The 16192-nt window shown below is 44.5% G+C and overlaps 1 protein-coding gene across 1 annotated transcript in view; it reads right to left on the reverse strand.

The window, feature by feature from the left end:
- The window catches only part of LOC311242959 (ecto-NOX disulfide-thiol exchanger 2-like), a gene marked incomplete at both ends in the record, with an annotated part of 492204 nt that overhangs the window by 26851 nt on the left and 449161 nt on the right, over positions 1-16192 (reverse strand). Inside the window, 2 exons of the mRNA XM_084332023.1 lie at positions 437-577; positions 2089-2276. Of these exons, the coding sequence (XP_084188149.1) occupies positions 437-577; positions 2089-2276 (329 nt within the window). The remainder of the gene's footprint in view (positions 1-436; positions 578-2088; positions 2277-16192) is intronic.

The raw sequence follows: 16192 nt of genomic DNA on the forward strand, positions 1-16192 counted from the left end.
TGTGTGTGTGTGTGTGTGTGTGTGTGTGTGTGTGTGTGTGTGTGTGTGTGTGTGTGTGTAGGGGGGGGTATTCCTGCCTCTGACATGCAGTGTCTTTGTGTGTGTTCCTGCCACTGACCTGCAGTGTGTCTTTGTGTGTGTTCCTGCCACTGACCTGCAGTGTGTCTTTGTATGTGTGTGTGTGTGTGTGTGTGTGTGTGTGTGTGTGTGTGTGTGTGTGTGTGTGTGTGTGTGTGTGTGTGTGTGTGTGTGTGTGTGTGTGTGTGTGTGTGTGTGTGTGTGTGCGTGCGTGCGTGTGTGTGTGTGTATATCTGCCACTGACCTGCAGTGTGTGTGTGTGTGTGTGTGTGTGTGTGTGTGTGTGTGTGTGTGTGTGTGTGTGTGTGTGTGTGTGTGTGTGTGTGTGTGTGTGTGTGTGTGTGTCTCTGCCACTGACCTGCAGTGTGCCTTTGTTCTGCAGGTTCTGCAGTCCTTCCTTGAGGTTCTGGACTTGGCTCTCCAGCTTCTGTTTGTCCTCCACACCCTTTTCCAGCTCCGAATCTCGCTGTTTTAGCTCCTCCCTCATTTTCAACAGTTGCTACAAAAAAGACAACAGATAACATCAATAGACTCAGTGTCTCAAAGCAATAACACAATACCGGTATGTAGGCATTCACCACTTATGCTGGTCATCTGCTATAAAATATTTTTGTACTTTTCTGTATTTTTCACGCATCCCAATTTAGTCATTATGCCAATTGTCGTTGCACGCATTGCCCCACTGTCGGCCTGGGGAGGGCGTAGAACTACCACATGTTTCCTCCGATACATGTGGAGTCGCCAGCCGCTTCTTTTCACCTGACAGCGAGGAGTTTCACTGGGGGAACGTAACATGTATGGAGGTTCATGCTATTTCCCCCAGATCCCCTCCCTACTGAACAGGCGCCCCGACTGACCAGGAGTCACAGTTTACAACGACCAGGACACATACCCCACCGGCTTCCCACCCGCTAACACTGCCAATTGTGTTAGTAGGGACAACTGACGAAGCCGGAGGTACCGCTGACAGCTGGATTAGATCCCAGAGTCTCTGCGGTGGTAGGCGAGTTCTTAGTCCACTGCGCTACCCAGCCGCACCGTCTTAATACTAATTTACACATTTACCAGTATACAAATTAAATGTAGATCCTCCAAGATTATCAGATTTTCAGGTTAGTGTTTCAGACCGGATATGTAACTGGAACAACAATGTTGGTACTTAGCAACTAAAAACACTATTAACATGTTATTACGTATCAGTTGACCATTATTATCCCAACCTTCTACAAAGAGACAACAATCCGCTACTACTAATATGTAACAGCTAGTCATTATGCTCAAACTAAATTAGCAAGAAACAACTGGCTTTGTGACAGAAGGCCGTGAGTCAGCTACATTGGACAAAGAGCAGATGCAGGCTGATAACAAGGAAAACCTCTGGACCAGTGGAGATGAGGAGGAGCAGCACTTCTTTGACTACAAAGAAGGCTTTTATGCGAAAAATAAAGAAACAGAGTTGACTTTATTGAGAAAGAAAATGGACACGCACGATATGCCTTTTGTGCACCAGGATGCAGATAGGACTTTGGACATAATGGTGATTTTCATTGATTCCTACAATTTTACTGACTGCCCCACGCACGCACGCACACACGCACACGCACACACACACACACACACACACACACACACACACACACACACACACACCATTGTAAATAGCATTTTCTCTTTGAGCGTTGTTACTCGCTATAATCACAACAACAAAAGTAAAATAATAATAATTGACTAAATTCAGGTGAGACTGATGTAGTTGTGCGCTGTTTGAAGTCCTCTACCTCCCATACACATACATACAGTATGAAACTGCTCTACTGGACAAATCTATTGCTCCATTTATGTCTAAAATATTGCATTCTACTGGAAGATCTGGCAGAACTTGTTTACATAGAAAAGTCTTCAGTACAGAACAGAGCAAAGTAGAGCAGATCATTGTAGAATCATTTTCAGCCATTGGTTTTGAGTGAAAATAGTATATTATTTGAGTGTGTGTGTGTGTGTGTGTGTTACCTTCTGCATGCCCTGCAGAGCCTGCTGTAAGAAGCTCAGCTGTTGGGAGTGTGTGTTGTCCTCCTCGCTCCTGATTGGCTGGTTCTTGCCCTGCTCCTGTTTGAGCAGCTCCACTTCGTTCCTGTAGGCATCCAGCTGGCAGCGTAGAGAGTCATTCTCCTCCTTCAAGGCCTCAGCCTGAGACACGGCTGCAGGATAAATACACATATTAGCCTGGTTTACACTACAGGGCCAGACTTGGCTAACTAGTTGCTGTGTTGGGGGCAACTTGCACAGAATTGCGGGCCGAGGTGTTGCAGCCCCGGGATCAACGCCGGTGGAGCAGCGGAGATCTGACGACGGCCTACCTAGAAACGCGAGATCTGAGCACGAAATCACGAACCGGGGCAAAGAAGCCACAGGGCCGGAACGAACGCCGATAGAGCAGCGGAGACCTGAAGCGAATATCCACGGAGAAGACGGGACGCTACCAAACTTGGATAAACTATACGCAAAAAGAGGACTACACTTTTCCCATCTAAATATCAGAAGCCTCCTCCCCAAAATAGACGAACTTCGGCTACTATTTAGTAGTTGCAAGGTAGAAGTAATATGTTTCAGTGAAACTTGGCTTTACAGTTCAATAAGCGACTCCGAAATTGAGATTGAGAACTATATAATTGTAAGGAAAGATCTAAACCGAAACGGAGGAGGTGTGTTCTTTTATTAGGTCTGACATTGGTTTTAATATTAAATCTGATCTTGAACACGATGTGGTAGAAGCGATGTGGCTTGATATTCTGTTACCCAAGAGCAAACCAATAATTATTTTAGTATGTTACAGGCCACCAGACCAGGGCAACTTTTATGATGATCTAGACTAGATGTTCCAAGTGCACGGATTTTGAGAAATCTGAAGTTGTTGTCATGGGAGATTTCAACACGGATTTACTTAAAAAGAGTTCTGGATTAAAGTCCCTTCTGAACTATTGTAAATAGTTTGACCTGCACCAGCTCATCAGTGACCTCCCTTTCTCAGACCATAATCGACTTAATACTGGTCTCTGATAAACAAAGGATAATAAACAGCGGCGTTGTTGATTATGCACTCAGTGTGGTTGACAGATTAGCACCCAGGAAGAGGGTCAGGATAAAGCAGAGGACACAGCCCTGGATCAATGATGACATTTTAAAAGCTATTAAAATAAGGAACAATTATTTTAAACAATTTAAGAAGTCCAGGACAGACCAGGCTTTTTTAGATTTCAAGAAACACAAAAAAACGATGTAAATAGTTTTATTAAAGTGGCAAAGAAGGGCTTTTTCAATTAAAAAATAACAGAGTATAGGAACAACTCAAGGAAACTCTGGAGGACACTTAAAGAGGTAGGATACAGTAAGAAATTAAAGACTAAATCGGGCAATATAAGTTTAGAAATTGGAGACGACAAATCAGAGGTGGCAGACCGTCTGAATAGCTATTTTACATCCATTGCAAAAACTCTATCTGAAAAGATACCAGCTAAACCCGGCAACAACATAGAGAGTGAAGTCCAGAAATTCTACCTAGATCAGGGGGTTAAAGCAGATGCTTTTTCCTTTAGGAAAGTGACTGAGATGGAGGTCCAGGAAAAACAACTTGACACCTCAAGGGCTACTGGATTAGATAACATCCCTGGTAAATGTGTGCAGGATGCTGCAGGAATCATTGCCCCATGTGTAGCTCACATTGCTAACCTAGCCATAGATACAGGAACATTTCCAAGCGAAATGAAATCGGCGAGAGTTATTCCTCTCCACAAAAAGGGAAACAAATTGGAACCGGGTAACTACAGACCTATTTCCATCCTGGGCGTCCTTTCAAAAACCATTGAGAGGCTTGTATATGAGCAAATAGACATGTATTTCTCCACTAATAACCTAATGTACAAATACCAATCTGGTTTCAGGAGGTCCCACTCAACAGACACCTGCCTGCTGTTCCTCACAGATTACATCCGGAAAGAGGTAGATGAGGGAAAGTTCTGTGGAATGGTAATGTTAAACCTCCAGAAGGCATTTGATTCAGTGGATCACAACATCCTGTTAAGAACCTGCAGCTGTCCTTTTGTGCTCTTCAGGATGTGCTTATTAATCGTAAACTGGTTGATCAAAGTTCATTATGTTCACAACTTGGGCAAGAGTTTGAGAATAGGTTTTGTGACCTTGCTCAGCTTGAGCCATGTGTGTCATTCATTTCCAACCCTTTCATGAACGTGGACATAACATACATTGCTGAGCAACTAAGTGCAACGTGCAACTTGTAAGCTGGGAAATCGTAACATTGCAAAATGACCTCCACCTCAAAGCCTACCAGGCTGCACCAAACTTTTGGTGCCTTGTTGACACAGAAAATTACAGTGGGTTATGCACAGCAGCTATGGTTGCCAATCTGTGAATCAGCGTTTTCTGACATGAACTTCATTAAGAACAAACACAGAACACGCCTCACTGATGCACATCTGCGAATCTCACTCAGAGTTGCAGTGTCAGGTTACACACCAGATTACAATACACTGGTGAACAGCATGCAATGCCAGTCTTCCCACTAACAAAGAAACCAGATGGTGTCAGTGGCAACATGGCAAAGGTGAATACAATATAAATAAATTGTGTTAAATTCAAAAGTGTGTTCATGAAATGTAACAGATATAATTTTGTAAAAAAAAATCAGCAGTTTTGGTCATTAGTTAAAAATGTGATAAGATTTATAAAAAAATATGAAAGTAGATTTTTCTTAAACATTACATAATTATAAACATTACATTGCACATGGTGCAACATAGTTCATGATCTGTTAAAAGGGTGTGTTAGTGGCTTGTGAAAATGTCCTACGAAATGTTGTAGAAGTGATCATCTGAAAATGTAAATGAGTGCTGAGATAAATAGCAATAAAGTGTTGAATATTGATATTATCTGTTTCCCACCTTGTTCAGCATAGCTGTCAACATTGGGATTTGAAAATAAGGGAGACCCCCCCCCCCGGTCGCCCCCCCCCCCCCCCCCCCCCCCCCCGCACCTCCTCCCAATGTACAGTATCCTCCCCCTCGTATGTATATATTTTCTGTTAGTACTGTATATTTGCATATCGTGTATGTCACAAATGTAACAGTACTGTATATGTATGTCATAAATGTCATGATATATATCTGTATATTGTGTCTGTCATAAAAGTCATTATGGATTGAAAATGGGGGACCCTGATGTAAACAAGACAAAAGTCTTTCTCTGGTCTGCATCCCCTTAACAATTGTGTGTATTGAGCCGTACTGTATTGTACCCATTCTATAATCTGTTAATAAAGTTTTCAATCAATCAATCAATCAATCAATCAATCAATCAATAATAGGCAAGGGTACACAGTGAATAATAATAATAATAATAATAATAATAATAATAATAATAATAATAATAATAATAATAATAATAATAATAATAATAATAATAATAATAATAATAATAATAATAATAATAATAATAATAATAATAATAATAATAATAATAATAATAATTAAATAATAATAATAATAATAATAATAATAATAATAATAATAATAATAATAATAATAATAATAATAATAATAATAATAATAATAATAATAATAATAATAATAATAATAATAATAATAATAATAATAATAATAATAATAATAATAATAATAATAATAATAACTTTATTTGTATAGCACTTTTCATACAGAGGTTGCAGTTCAAAGTGCTTCACAACAGTAAAAAATACAGGCATAAGCGAGCATAAAAAGATAGACAGGTAGAATCACAGTGTTTCACATTAGGATCTAGCATCCCAATAGGTTCTCCGCTTACAGTTTTCAGTAACACAAATAGTAAAAATAGTTTAAAATGATTCAGTTATGCAGACCAGATGAAAGTCCTTCTCTGGTCTGCATCCCCTTAACAATTGTGTGTATTGAGCCATACTGTATTGTACCCATTCTGCAATCTGTTAATAAAGTGTTCAATCAATCAATGTATTACCATAGTGTCTTTATACCGCCATCACTGTACATATTATTATACAATGGCATGCACATTTCTTGATTCTTGTTACATCCCAATGTATATATTCCCCAGTGTGTGTCTCCATGTGTGTGTGTTCTCCATTTTGTTTCCTCCCTCCAGCCATTGTTCCCTCCACCCGTCCTCCACCATTGGTCCCTGCCAGGCCTGCCCTTCCATTATAGCAGCACAGCACCGATTGGTGGATGGTTTTCCAGACTCCAACACTCAATCAACACCCATCACCCACCACCCAATCATGGATCACCACACACCTGTTAAAACATGGCTTCTCACTTCAGTCACTCTCTCTCTCTGGCATGAGGCTAGGCCTAGTGTTATTTTGTGGCATTGTACTTTGATAATATCCCTTTTTGTTTATAGGCCTTTGTGATTGTATGGCCGCAGAGAAAGCATTGTTACCTATAGATTGTTTTGTTATATGTTTCCATTTTGTTGTATGTATTGTGGCAACCCCAAGCCACCCCTGGGCTTGGTGATTGATGGACGTTACGTAGCGACCCAATGGCTGGGCGCTGCCCATGTTTGGGCGTCCGCTTCCGGACGCACCTGTCGCTAGAGAAATCATCGAGTGATTATCGAATCACGCCGCGGTGCGCCTGTTGAGGAGGGGGGACTTAATGGAGCCGAGGAGCCCCCTCTCAGTCCCCGGTAGCAGCGCAAGGCGAGAGGCCACAGAGCGGAGACGCCGCCCGGCCGACAGATTAACGCCAGCAAGCGATTATTATTTAAATAGAAAATAAAGAGTATGATTTTGGGAACTGCAACCTGTCTGTGTGTTGTTTATTCTGTAACGGGGAGTGAGACTGAGACGGCATCAGATGTGGGTGACGACGCGCCGGAGCCCCAAGCGGGCCCCGAGAGGGATAGCAGTGACAAGGACCCATTTGTGGAGTTCCCCCAGGCGGACGAGGTGGGGAGGGACCTGGCGGGTCAGTTTGGAACGGCCCAGCTGGAAGACCCAAACCTAACGCAGGCCCGTGCGAATATCAAAACTGTAGATGGAAATCCAGTGGAGGGGGTGAGTAACCTGTCATATCCTCACTTTGCAATAAAAAGACAACTGCTGTACCAAGTCGTAAAAAAGAATGATGAGGTTAAAGAACTATTGCTGGTGCCGAAATTCTTTATTCCCACTGTACTCCAGCTAGCGCATTCGCATATCCTCGGAGCGCATCTGGGCGTGGACAAAACCATGGAGCGCATAAAGGCGCGTTTCCATTGGCCGGGCATGAAGAGAGCGGTAGAGGACTACTGCAGGAGCTGCACAGAGTGTCAACGCGCAGCACCAAAGGTACACTATAAAAATCCTCTGATCCCACTGCCCATCATTGAGACCCTGTTCTCAAGAATTGCCCTCGACATGGTGGGCCCACTAGTCAAATCGTCCCGAGGCCACCAGTATATACTGGTAATCATAGACTATGCAACACGTTACCCCGAAGCCATCCTGTTACGTACGGTGGCGGCCAAAATCGTGGCACGGGAGCTCTTTCATTTGTTTAGTCGGTGGGAATTGCCGACTCCATTCTCACTGATCAGGGCTCGTGCTTTATGTCGCAGGTCATGAAATAAATGTGCAAACTATGTGAGAATGCTGTTCATCGACTACAGCTCAGCATTCAATACCATAGTCCCCTCCAAACTCATAGCCAAGCTCAGGGACCTGGGCTTGAACTATGACCTGTGCCAGTGGGTCTTGGACTTCCTGACGGGCAGACCCCAGGTGGTAAGAGCCGGCAACTGCACCTCCTCATCCATCACGCTCAACATAGGGGCCCCCCAGGGCTGTGTTCTGAGCCCCCTCCTCTACTCCCTGTACACACATGACTGCGTAGCACAGCGGAACAACAACACCATCATCAAATTTGCTGATGACACAGTAGTGGTGGGCCTGATCTCTGCCAACGACGAAAGGGCCTACCTGGAAGAGGTAGAGAACCTGTCACAGTGGTGTCAGGAGAACTGCCTCTCCCTGAACGTCAGCAAAACAAAAGAGATGATTGTGGACTTCAGGAGGTCGGGGGTCAAGGACTACAGCCCCCTCAGCATCGACGGGGCACCGGTTGAGAGAGTGAACAGTTTCAAGTACCTCGGAGCCCACATATCCGAGGACTTGACATGGACCACACACATTGACAGTGTTGTGAAGAAGGCACGACAACGCCTCTACTTCCTCAGGCGCCTAAGGAAGTTCCAAGTCAGTCAGAAGATCCTTAGGAACTTCTACTCATGTACAATAGAGAGCATCCTGACCGGCAACATCACCTCCTGGTTTGGGAATAGCACTGCACAAGACCGTAGCAGACTACAAAGAGTGACACGTTCAGCCGAACGCACAATTGGAGCGGGGCTTCCCACCCTCCAGAACATTTACAACAAGCGGTGCAAGGGGAAGGCTAAGAGAATTATTAAGGACTCGAGCCACCCGAACAAGTCTTGAGGCGAGCACAGAAAGACTCAGAAGAAGCTTCTATCCCCAGGCCATCAGGCTGCTAAACGAACAATAATCGCTAAACGAACAATAATCACTATGCAACAACCATCAAATGCACACAGCACACACACCCACACGCACACACTCACTCAAACAAACAACACACTGCAGCACCCACTCTCCACACTTTAGATCACACAAACACACTTACACTTTATATTTATTGATAAAGGATTTGCACTACAACTCATACACCTACTGTGAATTGTACCTAAATTGCACCTCGTCCCATTTCTCCATTTCTGCCTTGCACTATATAGTATTGTATATTAGTTCACTGCACAGTATTGTATATTGTATGGTAACTACGTCTATTCTGCATCGAACATTGTACATATGTCTAAACTGAACACTGTGACCTCTTTTTTTTACTTCTAATTTTACTATGTTTTTATTTCATACTTATCTTGTCTTGCACAGTCTCTGGAGCGCAACAGTAAGAAGCATTTTGTACAAAAGTATTCTGTACTTCTGTATGACAACTATTAAAGAAACTTGAACTTGAACTAATGAAAGTGGAACAGCTGCGAACCTCCATATACCATCCACAGACGGATGGGCTGTGCGAACGCTTTAACAAAACACTGAAAAGCATGCTAAGAAAGGTGATGGAGAAGGATGGGAAGAATTGGGATCAGTTGTTGCCCTTTCTGATGTTCTCTGTGCGTGAGGTCCCACAGGCTTCCACTGGCTTCTCGCCGTTTGAGCTGCTCTACGCCCGCAAGCCGCGGGGTCTCCTGGACATCGCAAAGGAGATTTGGGAGGAACAGCCGTCGCCCCACCGGTCTCTCATAGAGCATGTGCAGGTGATGAGAGACAGGATGAAGGCGCTATGGCCGGTGGTGAGAGAACATATGCAACAGGCCCAAGACGCACAGAAGCGCATTTATGACCGGGGCGCACAGCCACGGGAGTTTAATGTGGGGGACCGGGTCCTCGTACTGGTTCCGACAGCAGAGTGCAAATTTCTAGCCAAATGGCAGGGACCCTACGACATAATCGAAAAAGTGGGTCCTGTCAACTACAAGGTCCACCAGCCCGACCGTAGGAAGCATCGACAGTTATACCATGTTAACCTGTTAAAGAAATGGCATGCCCGGGATGTGTTGCTCTCGCCCCCCCCCCTCCCCCCTTTTGCGCAGCAAGTGGCAGAGGCGGCCGATGTTCCCATCGGGGAACAGTTGTCCCCGACCCAACGGCAGGAGCTTCGGGAGCTGGTCCAACAGAACCGGGACGTGTTTTTCGGCCACGCCGGGCCGCACCACATTGGCCCAGCATCCCCTTTATCACCAGCCCGGGAGACAAGGTAAAGCTGAAGCCCTATCGTATCCCAGAGGCAAAAAGAGAGGCCGTAAGAAGAGAAGTGCGGGTCATGCTGGAGATGGGAGTAATTGAAGAGTCTCATAGCGGGTGGTCTAGTCCTATTGTTTTAGTGCCAAAACCCGACTCAACAACCAGGTTCTGCAACGATTTCAGGAAGCTTAATGACATTTCAAAGTTTGACACCTATCCCATGCCTAGAGTGGATGAGCTCATTGATAGACTGGGCCAGGCCAGGTTCATCACAACACTAGATCTAACAAAGGGTTATTGGCAAGTCCCTCTGGCCCCCGCCTCGAGGGAGAAGACAGCTTTCTCCACCCCAGACGGGCTGTTTCACTATAAAGTTCTCCCGTTTGGCCTGCATGGGGCGCCATCTACCTTTCAGAGGCTGATGGACAGAGTACTACGGCCCCATCGGGATTATGCAGCCGCATATCTCGATGACATTATCATTCATTCGTCAGATTGGGACTCCCACCTCCAAAAGGTGAGAGCGGTGTTGGGTGCCCTCCGGGAGGCGGGTCTCACCGCCAACCCAAAGAAATGCAGGCTGGGACTAGAAGAGGCAGAGTACCTGGGGTTCACAATAGGCCGGGGCAATGTAAAACCGCAGAAGAGAAAAATTGATGCGATAAGGGAGTGGCCTCGCCCTTTAACCAAGAAGCAGGTCAGGACATTTAATGGGCTAGCGAGCTATTATAGGAGGTTTATCCCTAACTTTGCTGCTTGCACTGCTCCCCTCACAGATCTGACCCAGGTGCGGCGGCCGTTCACGGTGAAGTGGACACCGGAGGCAGAGGCGGCGTTCGAGGACCTCAAGACGGCCCTCTGTTCGGGACCGGTGCTGGTCTCCCCGAACTTCGACAAGGAGATGACAGTACAGACAGATGCATCAGAGGTGGGACTGGGAGCGGTCCTCTCCCAGCAGCTGGAGGGTGAGAAACATCCAATCTTGTATGTGAGCAGGAAGCTACTGCCACACGAGCGCAATTATTCTGCGGTGGAGCGCGAAGGTCTGGCAATTAAGTGGGCACTGGAGACGCTCCGTTATTATCTGCTGGGGAGGCGCTTCACGCTGGTGACGGATCACGCCCCCCTCGTCTGGATGGCCAAGACAAAGGGGACCAATGCCAGGGTGACTCGATGGTTTCTGGAGTTACAGTCATTTAACTTTTCTGTCATCCACAGGTCTGGGGTGGCGCATGGCAACGCAGACGCCCTCTCCAGGAAGGATGCCTGTTGGGCGTCGGACGCTCTTCCCCGGCGGTCGGAGCTGGAGGGGGGGTACTGTGGCAACCCCAAGCCACCCCTGGGCTTGGTGATTGATGGACGTTACGTAGCGACCCAATGGCTGGGCGCACCTGTCGCTAGAGAATCATCAGGAGTGATTATCGAATCACGGCGCGGTGCGCCTGTTGAGGGGGGAGTTAATGGAGCCGAGGACCCCCCTCTCAGTCCCCGGTAGCAGCGCAAGGCGAGAGGCCACAGAGCGGAGACGCCGCCCGGCCGACAGATTAACGCCAGCAAGCGATTATTATTTAAATAGAAAATAAAGAGTATGATTTTGGGAACTGCAACCTGTCTGTGTGTTGTTTATTCTGCCACCCCTACACCTGGAATTGCCACAGTATCATTAATGTGTTTTTGTCTCTCTTTCTCAGGAAGCACAGATGGGGTGAGCTGCCATTTCCTTAGGATATTGTTTTCTCCTGTTTTGGTTAGGTAAGGGTAGTTTAGGTAATGTAATTTCTTTTACCATAGATTAGATTGGTTTATTTGGAGTATAGTGGTGTTTGTTTGTTGTTTTGGCCTGGGCTCACCCTTGAGCTACGTGTGCTTCCTTTGCATCTCTCAATAAATATCATTGTTGTTTACAAACGTGGTCCATCATTTCTGTCAACCAACTGTTATGTTACAGCCCTTTACCCTTAAGGCCTCTACATGCTACAGCAACTTCAAAGCAACTGCAACACAACATCGGCGCGATTTCAGCGCGGTTGTTTTAGAGGGTCTTGTAGACTGTGTTGCTTGGACGTTGCGTACATGTCCCCAGAATCTAATCTGAACAACCGTTGCGTTGATATTGCGTAGCAGTGATTGGTTGGTTAGCGAATGGGGGCGGGGCTGTCATAGAATAATATTAGTCCCGCAGAGAATAATATCCTCCATTGTTGAAGCCAGCGTTGACGCTAAATAATCAGCGTCACATAGCTCGCCTTTTTCTGAAAACCCAAGCACATATTGTTCCATAGCATACGCCTTCAGTTGATCATGACAAATCCTCTCTTACCTTGACGATTAAAAAGCCTCCATAATTTAGTAAATAAAGCTGTAGCCAGCCAGCTAGCATTGGGTCTATTCAAAATGCTATCCACATTAGCTACTTAGCTAACCAAGTAAATACAATGGTATCCGTCCTGAGGTAACGTTAAATACAACGTTTGCTAGTCGAAATGACTGGACACACACAGGGACAAGTTAAACATCAATCAAGTAATTTATTCCAATAGGTAGTTTGAGCTGCATGTGAGCCGAGGTCCTCTCCATTGGAAACTAATGATGTTACGGTAACGTTAGCTCGAAAAGCACAGAAAGTTAAGCTGCTAGCAACAGACACTATAACACTTCCGGTCGGGGGTTTTCAAAATAAAAGAGCGACGTCTAAAATCACCGGAAATACGTTTATTTTGTACATTATCCAAAGTTTACACGAACCTAAACTAACTTTAGATTAGTTTAGGTTCGTGTAACGTTAGATATTGTAAAAAATAAACGTATTTACGGTGCTTTTAGACTCGCTCTTTTATTTTGAAACCCCCCGCCCGGAAGTAAAAATTATGCTTATTTTTCTGCTTTTATCAATGGGTTGGTTGAGAAGGGAAGCGTCATCTATCTAGGGAACCTAGCTACATACGGGGTACAATGTTACATAGGCTGCGCGTTGATTTTGCAGAAGCATAAAGGTAGAGTGTCTGCAACACCGTTGCTTTGTCGATGTTGTGTCGAAGTTGCTTTGAATTTGCTGTAGCATGCAGAGGCCTTTAGACCCACAGGGGTCGTACACAATTCTGACAACTCTACGTGATCCCAGAACCCGCCCACAACCGAATTACTTTGTTTCCAAATCACTCCGCCGTTCGTGTTTTTAGGAATGAAACCAAGATGGCGGACAATAATCTTTATGAATGGATGTTTTGATATCGTCATAACGACTCATTCAAAAACTATTCTGTCACGTGGAATGTGTTAGTTGCTTACACAATGTTGGATTATGTAATTGGTTGGTCATGACTCATTGTGAAACAAAATATAAATCGCGGGAAGTGTGGTGTTAGATGGCATTCGTTGTAGAACCTCCCTCTCCTTCAAAAGGACACTGTCATTTCACTGTTAATAAAATGTTCAATCAATCAATCAATCAAATAACAACCGCTAACTTCACTGTTAGATGGCATGCTTTGTAGCAACCTATGTATAGATGTAGCACTGTCTATCTGTATGTCATATATGTTATGATGCATTGAAAATGGGGGACCCTGATGTAAACAAGACGAAAGTATTTCTCTGGTCTGCATCCCCTTAACAATTGTGTGTATTGAGCCGTACTGTATTGTACCCATTCTGCAATCTGGTAATAAAATGTTCAATCAATCAATCAATCAATCAATCAAATAACAACCGGTAACTTCACTGTTACATGGCATGCTTTGAAGCACCTCACCTCCCAGCTGCTTCTAGACTCGGAGGCAACTTCTACTTTTGTGAATAAATATCCATTATGCTTCAATTACTGTGTATTTATTGTATAGCAATAAGGTTGGATGAATTTGGCCATTGTATAAAAGCATTACAGGCGTGATCTAATTTCTATAACACACTCTGTCGCGTGATGTAATGCTTAAATACTACAACTCTGTACATACATCTGATTAGCATTCAGTAGTACAAATTTATATATTTTATACCCAGTACATTGTATATTACTATTGCACTTTACTGTTACATTTGCACTCTGGTTGGATGCCAAACGTCTTTTCGTTGTACTGTACTTGTGCTGTATAATGACAATACATTTGAATCTAATCTAATCTAATAGACTGTCGTATCACACTCTGCTTTTGAGAGACACATTTAGCGTGTGAGAGAATGGATGGGGGATACTACTTCATTCCCTGTGGGGGTCTCTTGCATCGGCAATGGACTTGTTGTACATATAGGTTGCAGACCTCGCATTTCTCAACACCTTCTGAGAAGGAGTGTATTTGTGAGCTTGACCAGTGTAATTGATTTTGCATGACAGTAAAGCGCAAACAGTACTGTTGTCCAATGACATTCTGTTTTCTGTAACAAACTTTTTCACCATAATTTAATATCCTTTCAGAGCTGGCATTGCTGTGTGGAATGCATAATAAAGCCTTCATAAGTCTCGTCAGCTCACTGAACCTCAAGTCCTTGCCTAGAAGGCCCCACAATCTGTCAATTCTGTCTTCTTGGAGGAGCTGCTTGCTCTCGGTCACCTGGTAGTCAATGAGTTCCTCTCTCAGCCCATCCAGATTCAAACTCAACTGAGGGAACAGGACTCCTAGCCTTGTCACTGTAAAACAAAACCATACATTATACAATACAATACAATACAATACTTCCTAACACTCAAAGTATCTTGCCACTTGTTTTTGCTGTCTTCAACTGGAAATTATAATTCTATTCTAACTGGAAACGTATTCTATCCGTCTTCAACTGGAAACTGTTCCTAATATCTACCTGTCTTTAAAAAGAGTTAACTGGAAACTTCTTCTAATATCTACCTGTATTCAACTGGAAACTGTTCCTAATATCTACCCGTCTTTAAAAAGGGTTAACTGGAAACTTCTTCTAATATCTACCTGTCTTCAACTGGAAACTGTTTCTAATATCTACCCGTCTTTAAAAAGGGTTAACTTTTATGACAAGGAGACGTCGAGAGGCTTCGTCTCTGACTTTTATCGCCACTTACTTACGTCCTCATATAAGGTCCTTCCCCTAGACACGGTTTGGAGGAAGGATATCCCAGAGCTGGAGGTAGATTTTGATTGGGATGCAGTCTGGGAAAATGTTCGGCTATCATCACGCAACCCAGATCACCAACAGATTAATTTTAACTTTGTTCATAGGACTTACCTGACCCCTAGATGATTGAACCTAATGGGTCTCAGACCTGACTCTCGATGCTCCTTGTGTTCAAACAGGGCTATTGGTACATATATGCATATGTATTGGGAATGCCCTCCTGTTGAGACCTTTTGGGAAAATGTTACCACTCAATTATCAGAGATTTTATCTCTGACCATACCGACACTGCCTTCTGTACTGTTGTTGAATGATGTTTCTCAGTTATCAACCTCTGTACATGTAAAGAGACAAATTTTGGCGGGTCTTACAGCTGCCAAAAAGTTGATAGCGTCACAATGGATTCAACCGGATAAAATGTGCCTGAAGGTATGGATTCTCACCTATCTCGATGTGATTTATCTAGAGATATCTACTGCATGGATTTTAGGTGTTAACGAAGCCAGCATCGTAGTCTGGGTAGCTGTGGTGGATAAGATTAAGGAACGCATATAAATTTGGAGTTTTCTGGTGTTGAATGAAGTAGTGGATGTATAGCCCACGTTGGGGTCCTGAGAGGGGGGGGGGGGGGGGGGGGGGGCGAGTGTCGATGGTATTGTATTTATTATTTTTATGTCTTTTAGTCTTTTAGTCTATTTTCATTCTGATTTAATTACCGGACTGTCATTATTGTTATTATTATTTCTGTTATTGTCCTGTGAGTTATTGTTAGGGTACTACATGGTACCACAGAGTACTACATGGTACTGCATGGCCCTACAGGGTACTACATGGCTCTACATGGCTCTACATGGCACTACATGGCATTACATGGCACTACGGGGTACTACATGGTACCACAGGGCACCACAGGGTACTACATGGCACTACAGGGTACTACAGGATACTACGGGGTACTACATGGCACTACGGGGTACTATAGGGTACTACATGGCACTACGGGGTACTACATGGCACTACAGGGTACTACATGTCTGCTCCTTTGCAGCACCACAAACATGGGAACTCTCTAACTCTTCTGCCCCCCCTCTTCCCCCCCCCCCCCCCCCTCCCTCCCCCTTCTCTCTGAGTGCCCGTCTCCTGGCGCTGACTAAGGTGATGGATGCCTCGGGGTCTTGGCCA

This window comes from Notolepis coatsorum (assembly GCF_963971535.1).
Source record: "Notolepis coatsorum genome assembly, chromosome: 16".
Classification (NCBI taxonomy): Eukaryota; Metazoa; Chordata; class Actinopteri; order Aulopiformes; family Paralepididae; genus Notolepis; species Notolepis coatsorum.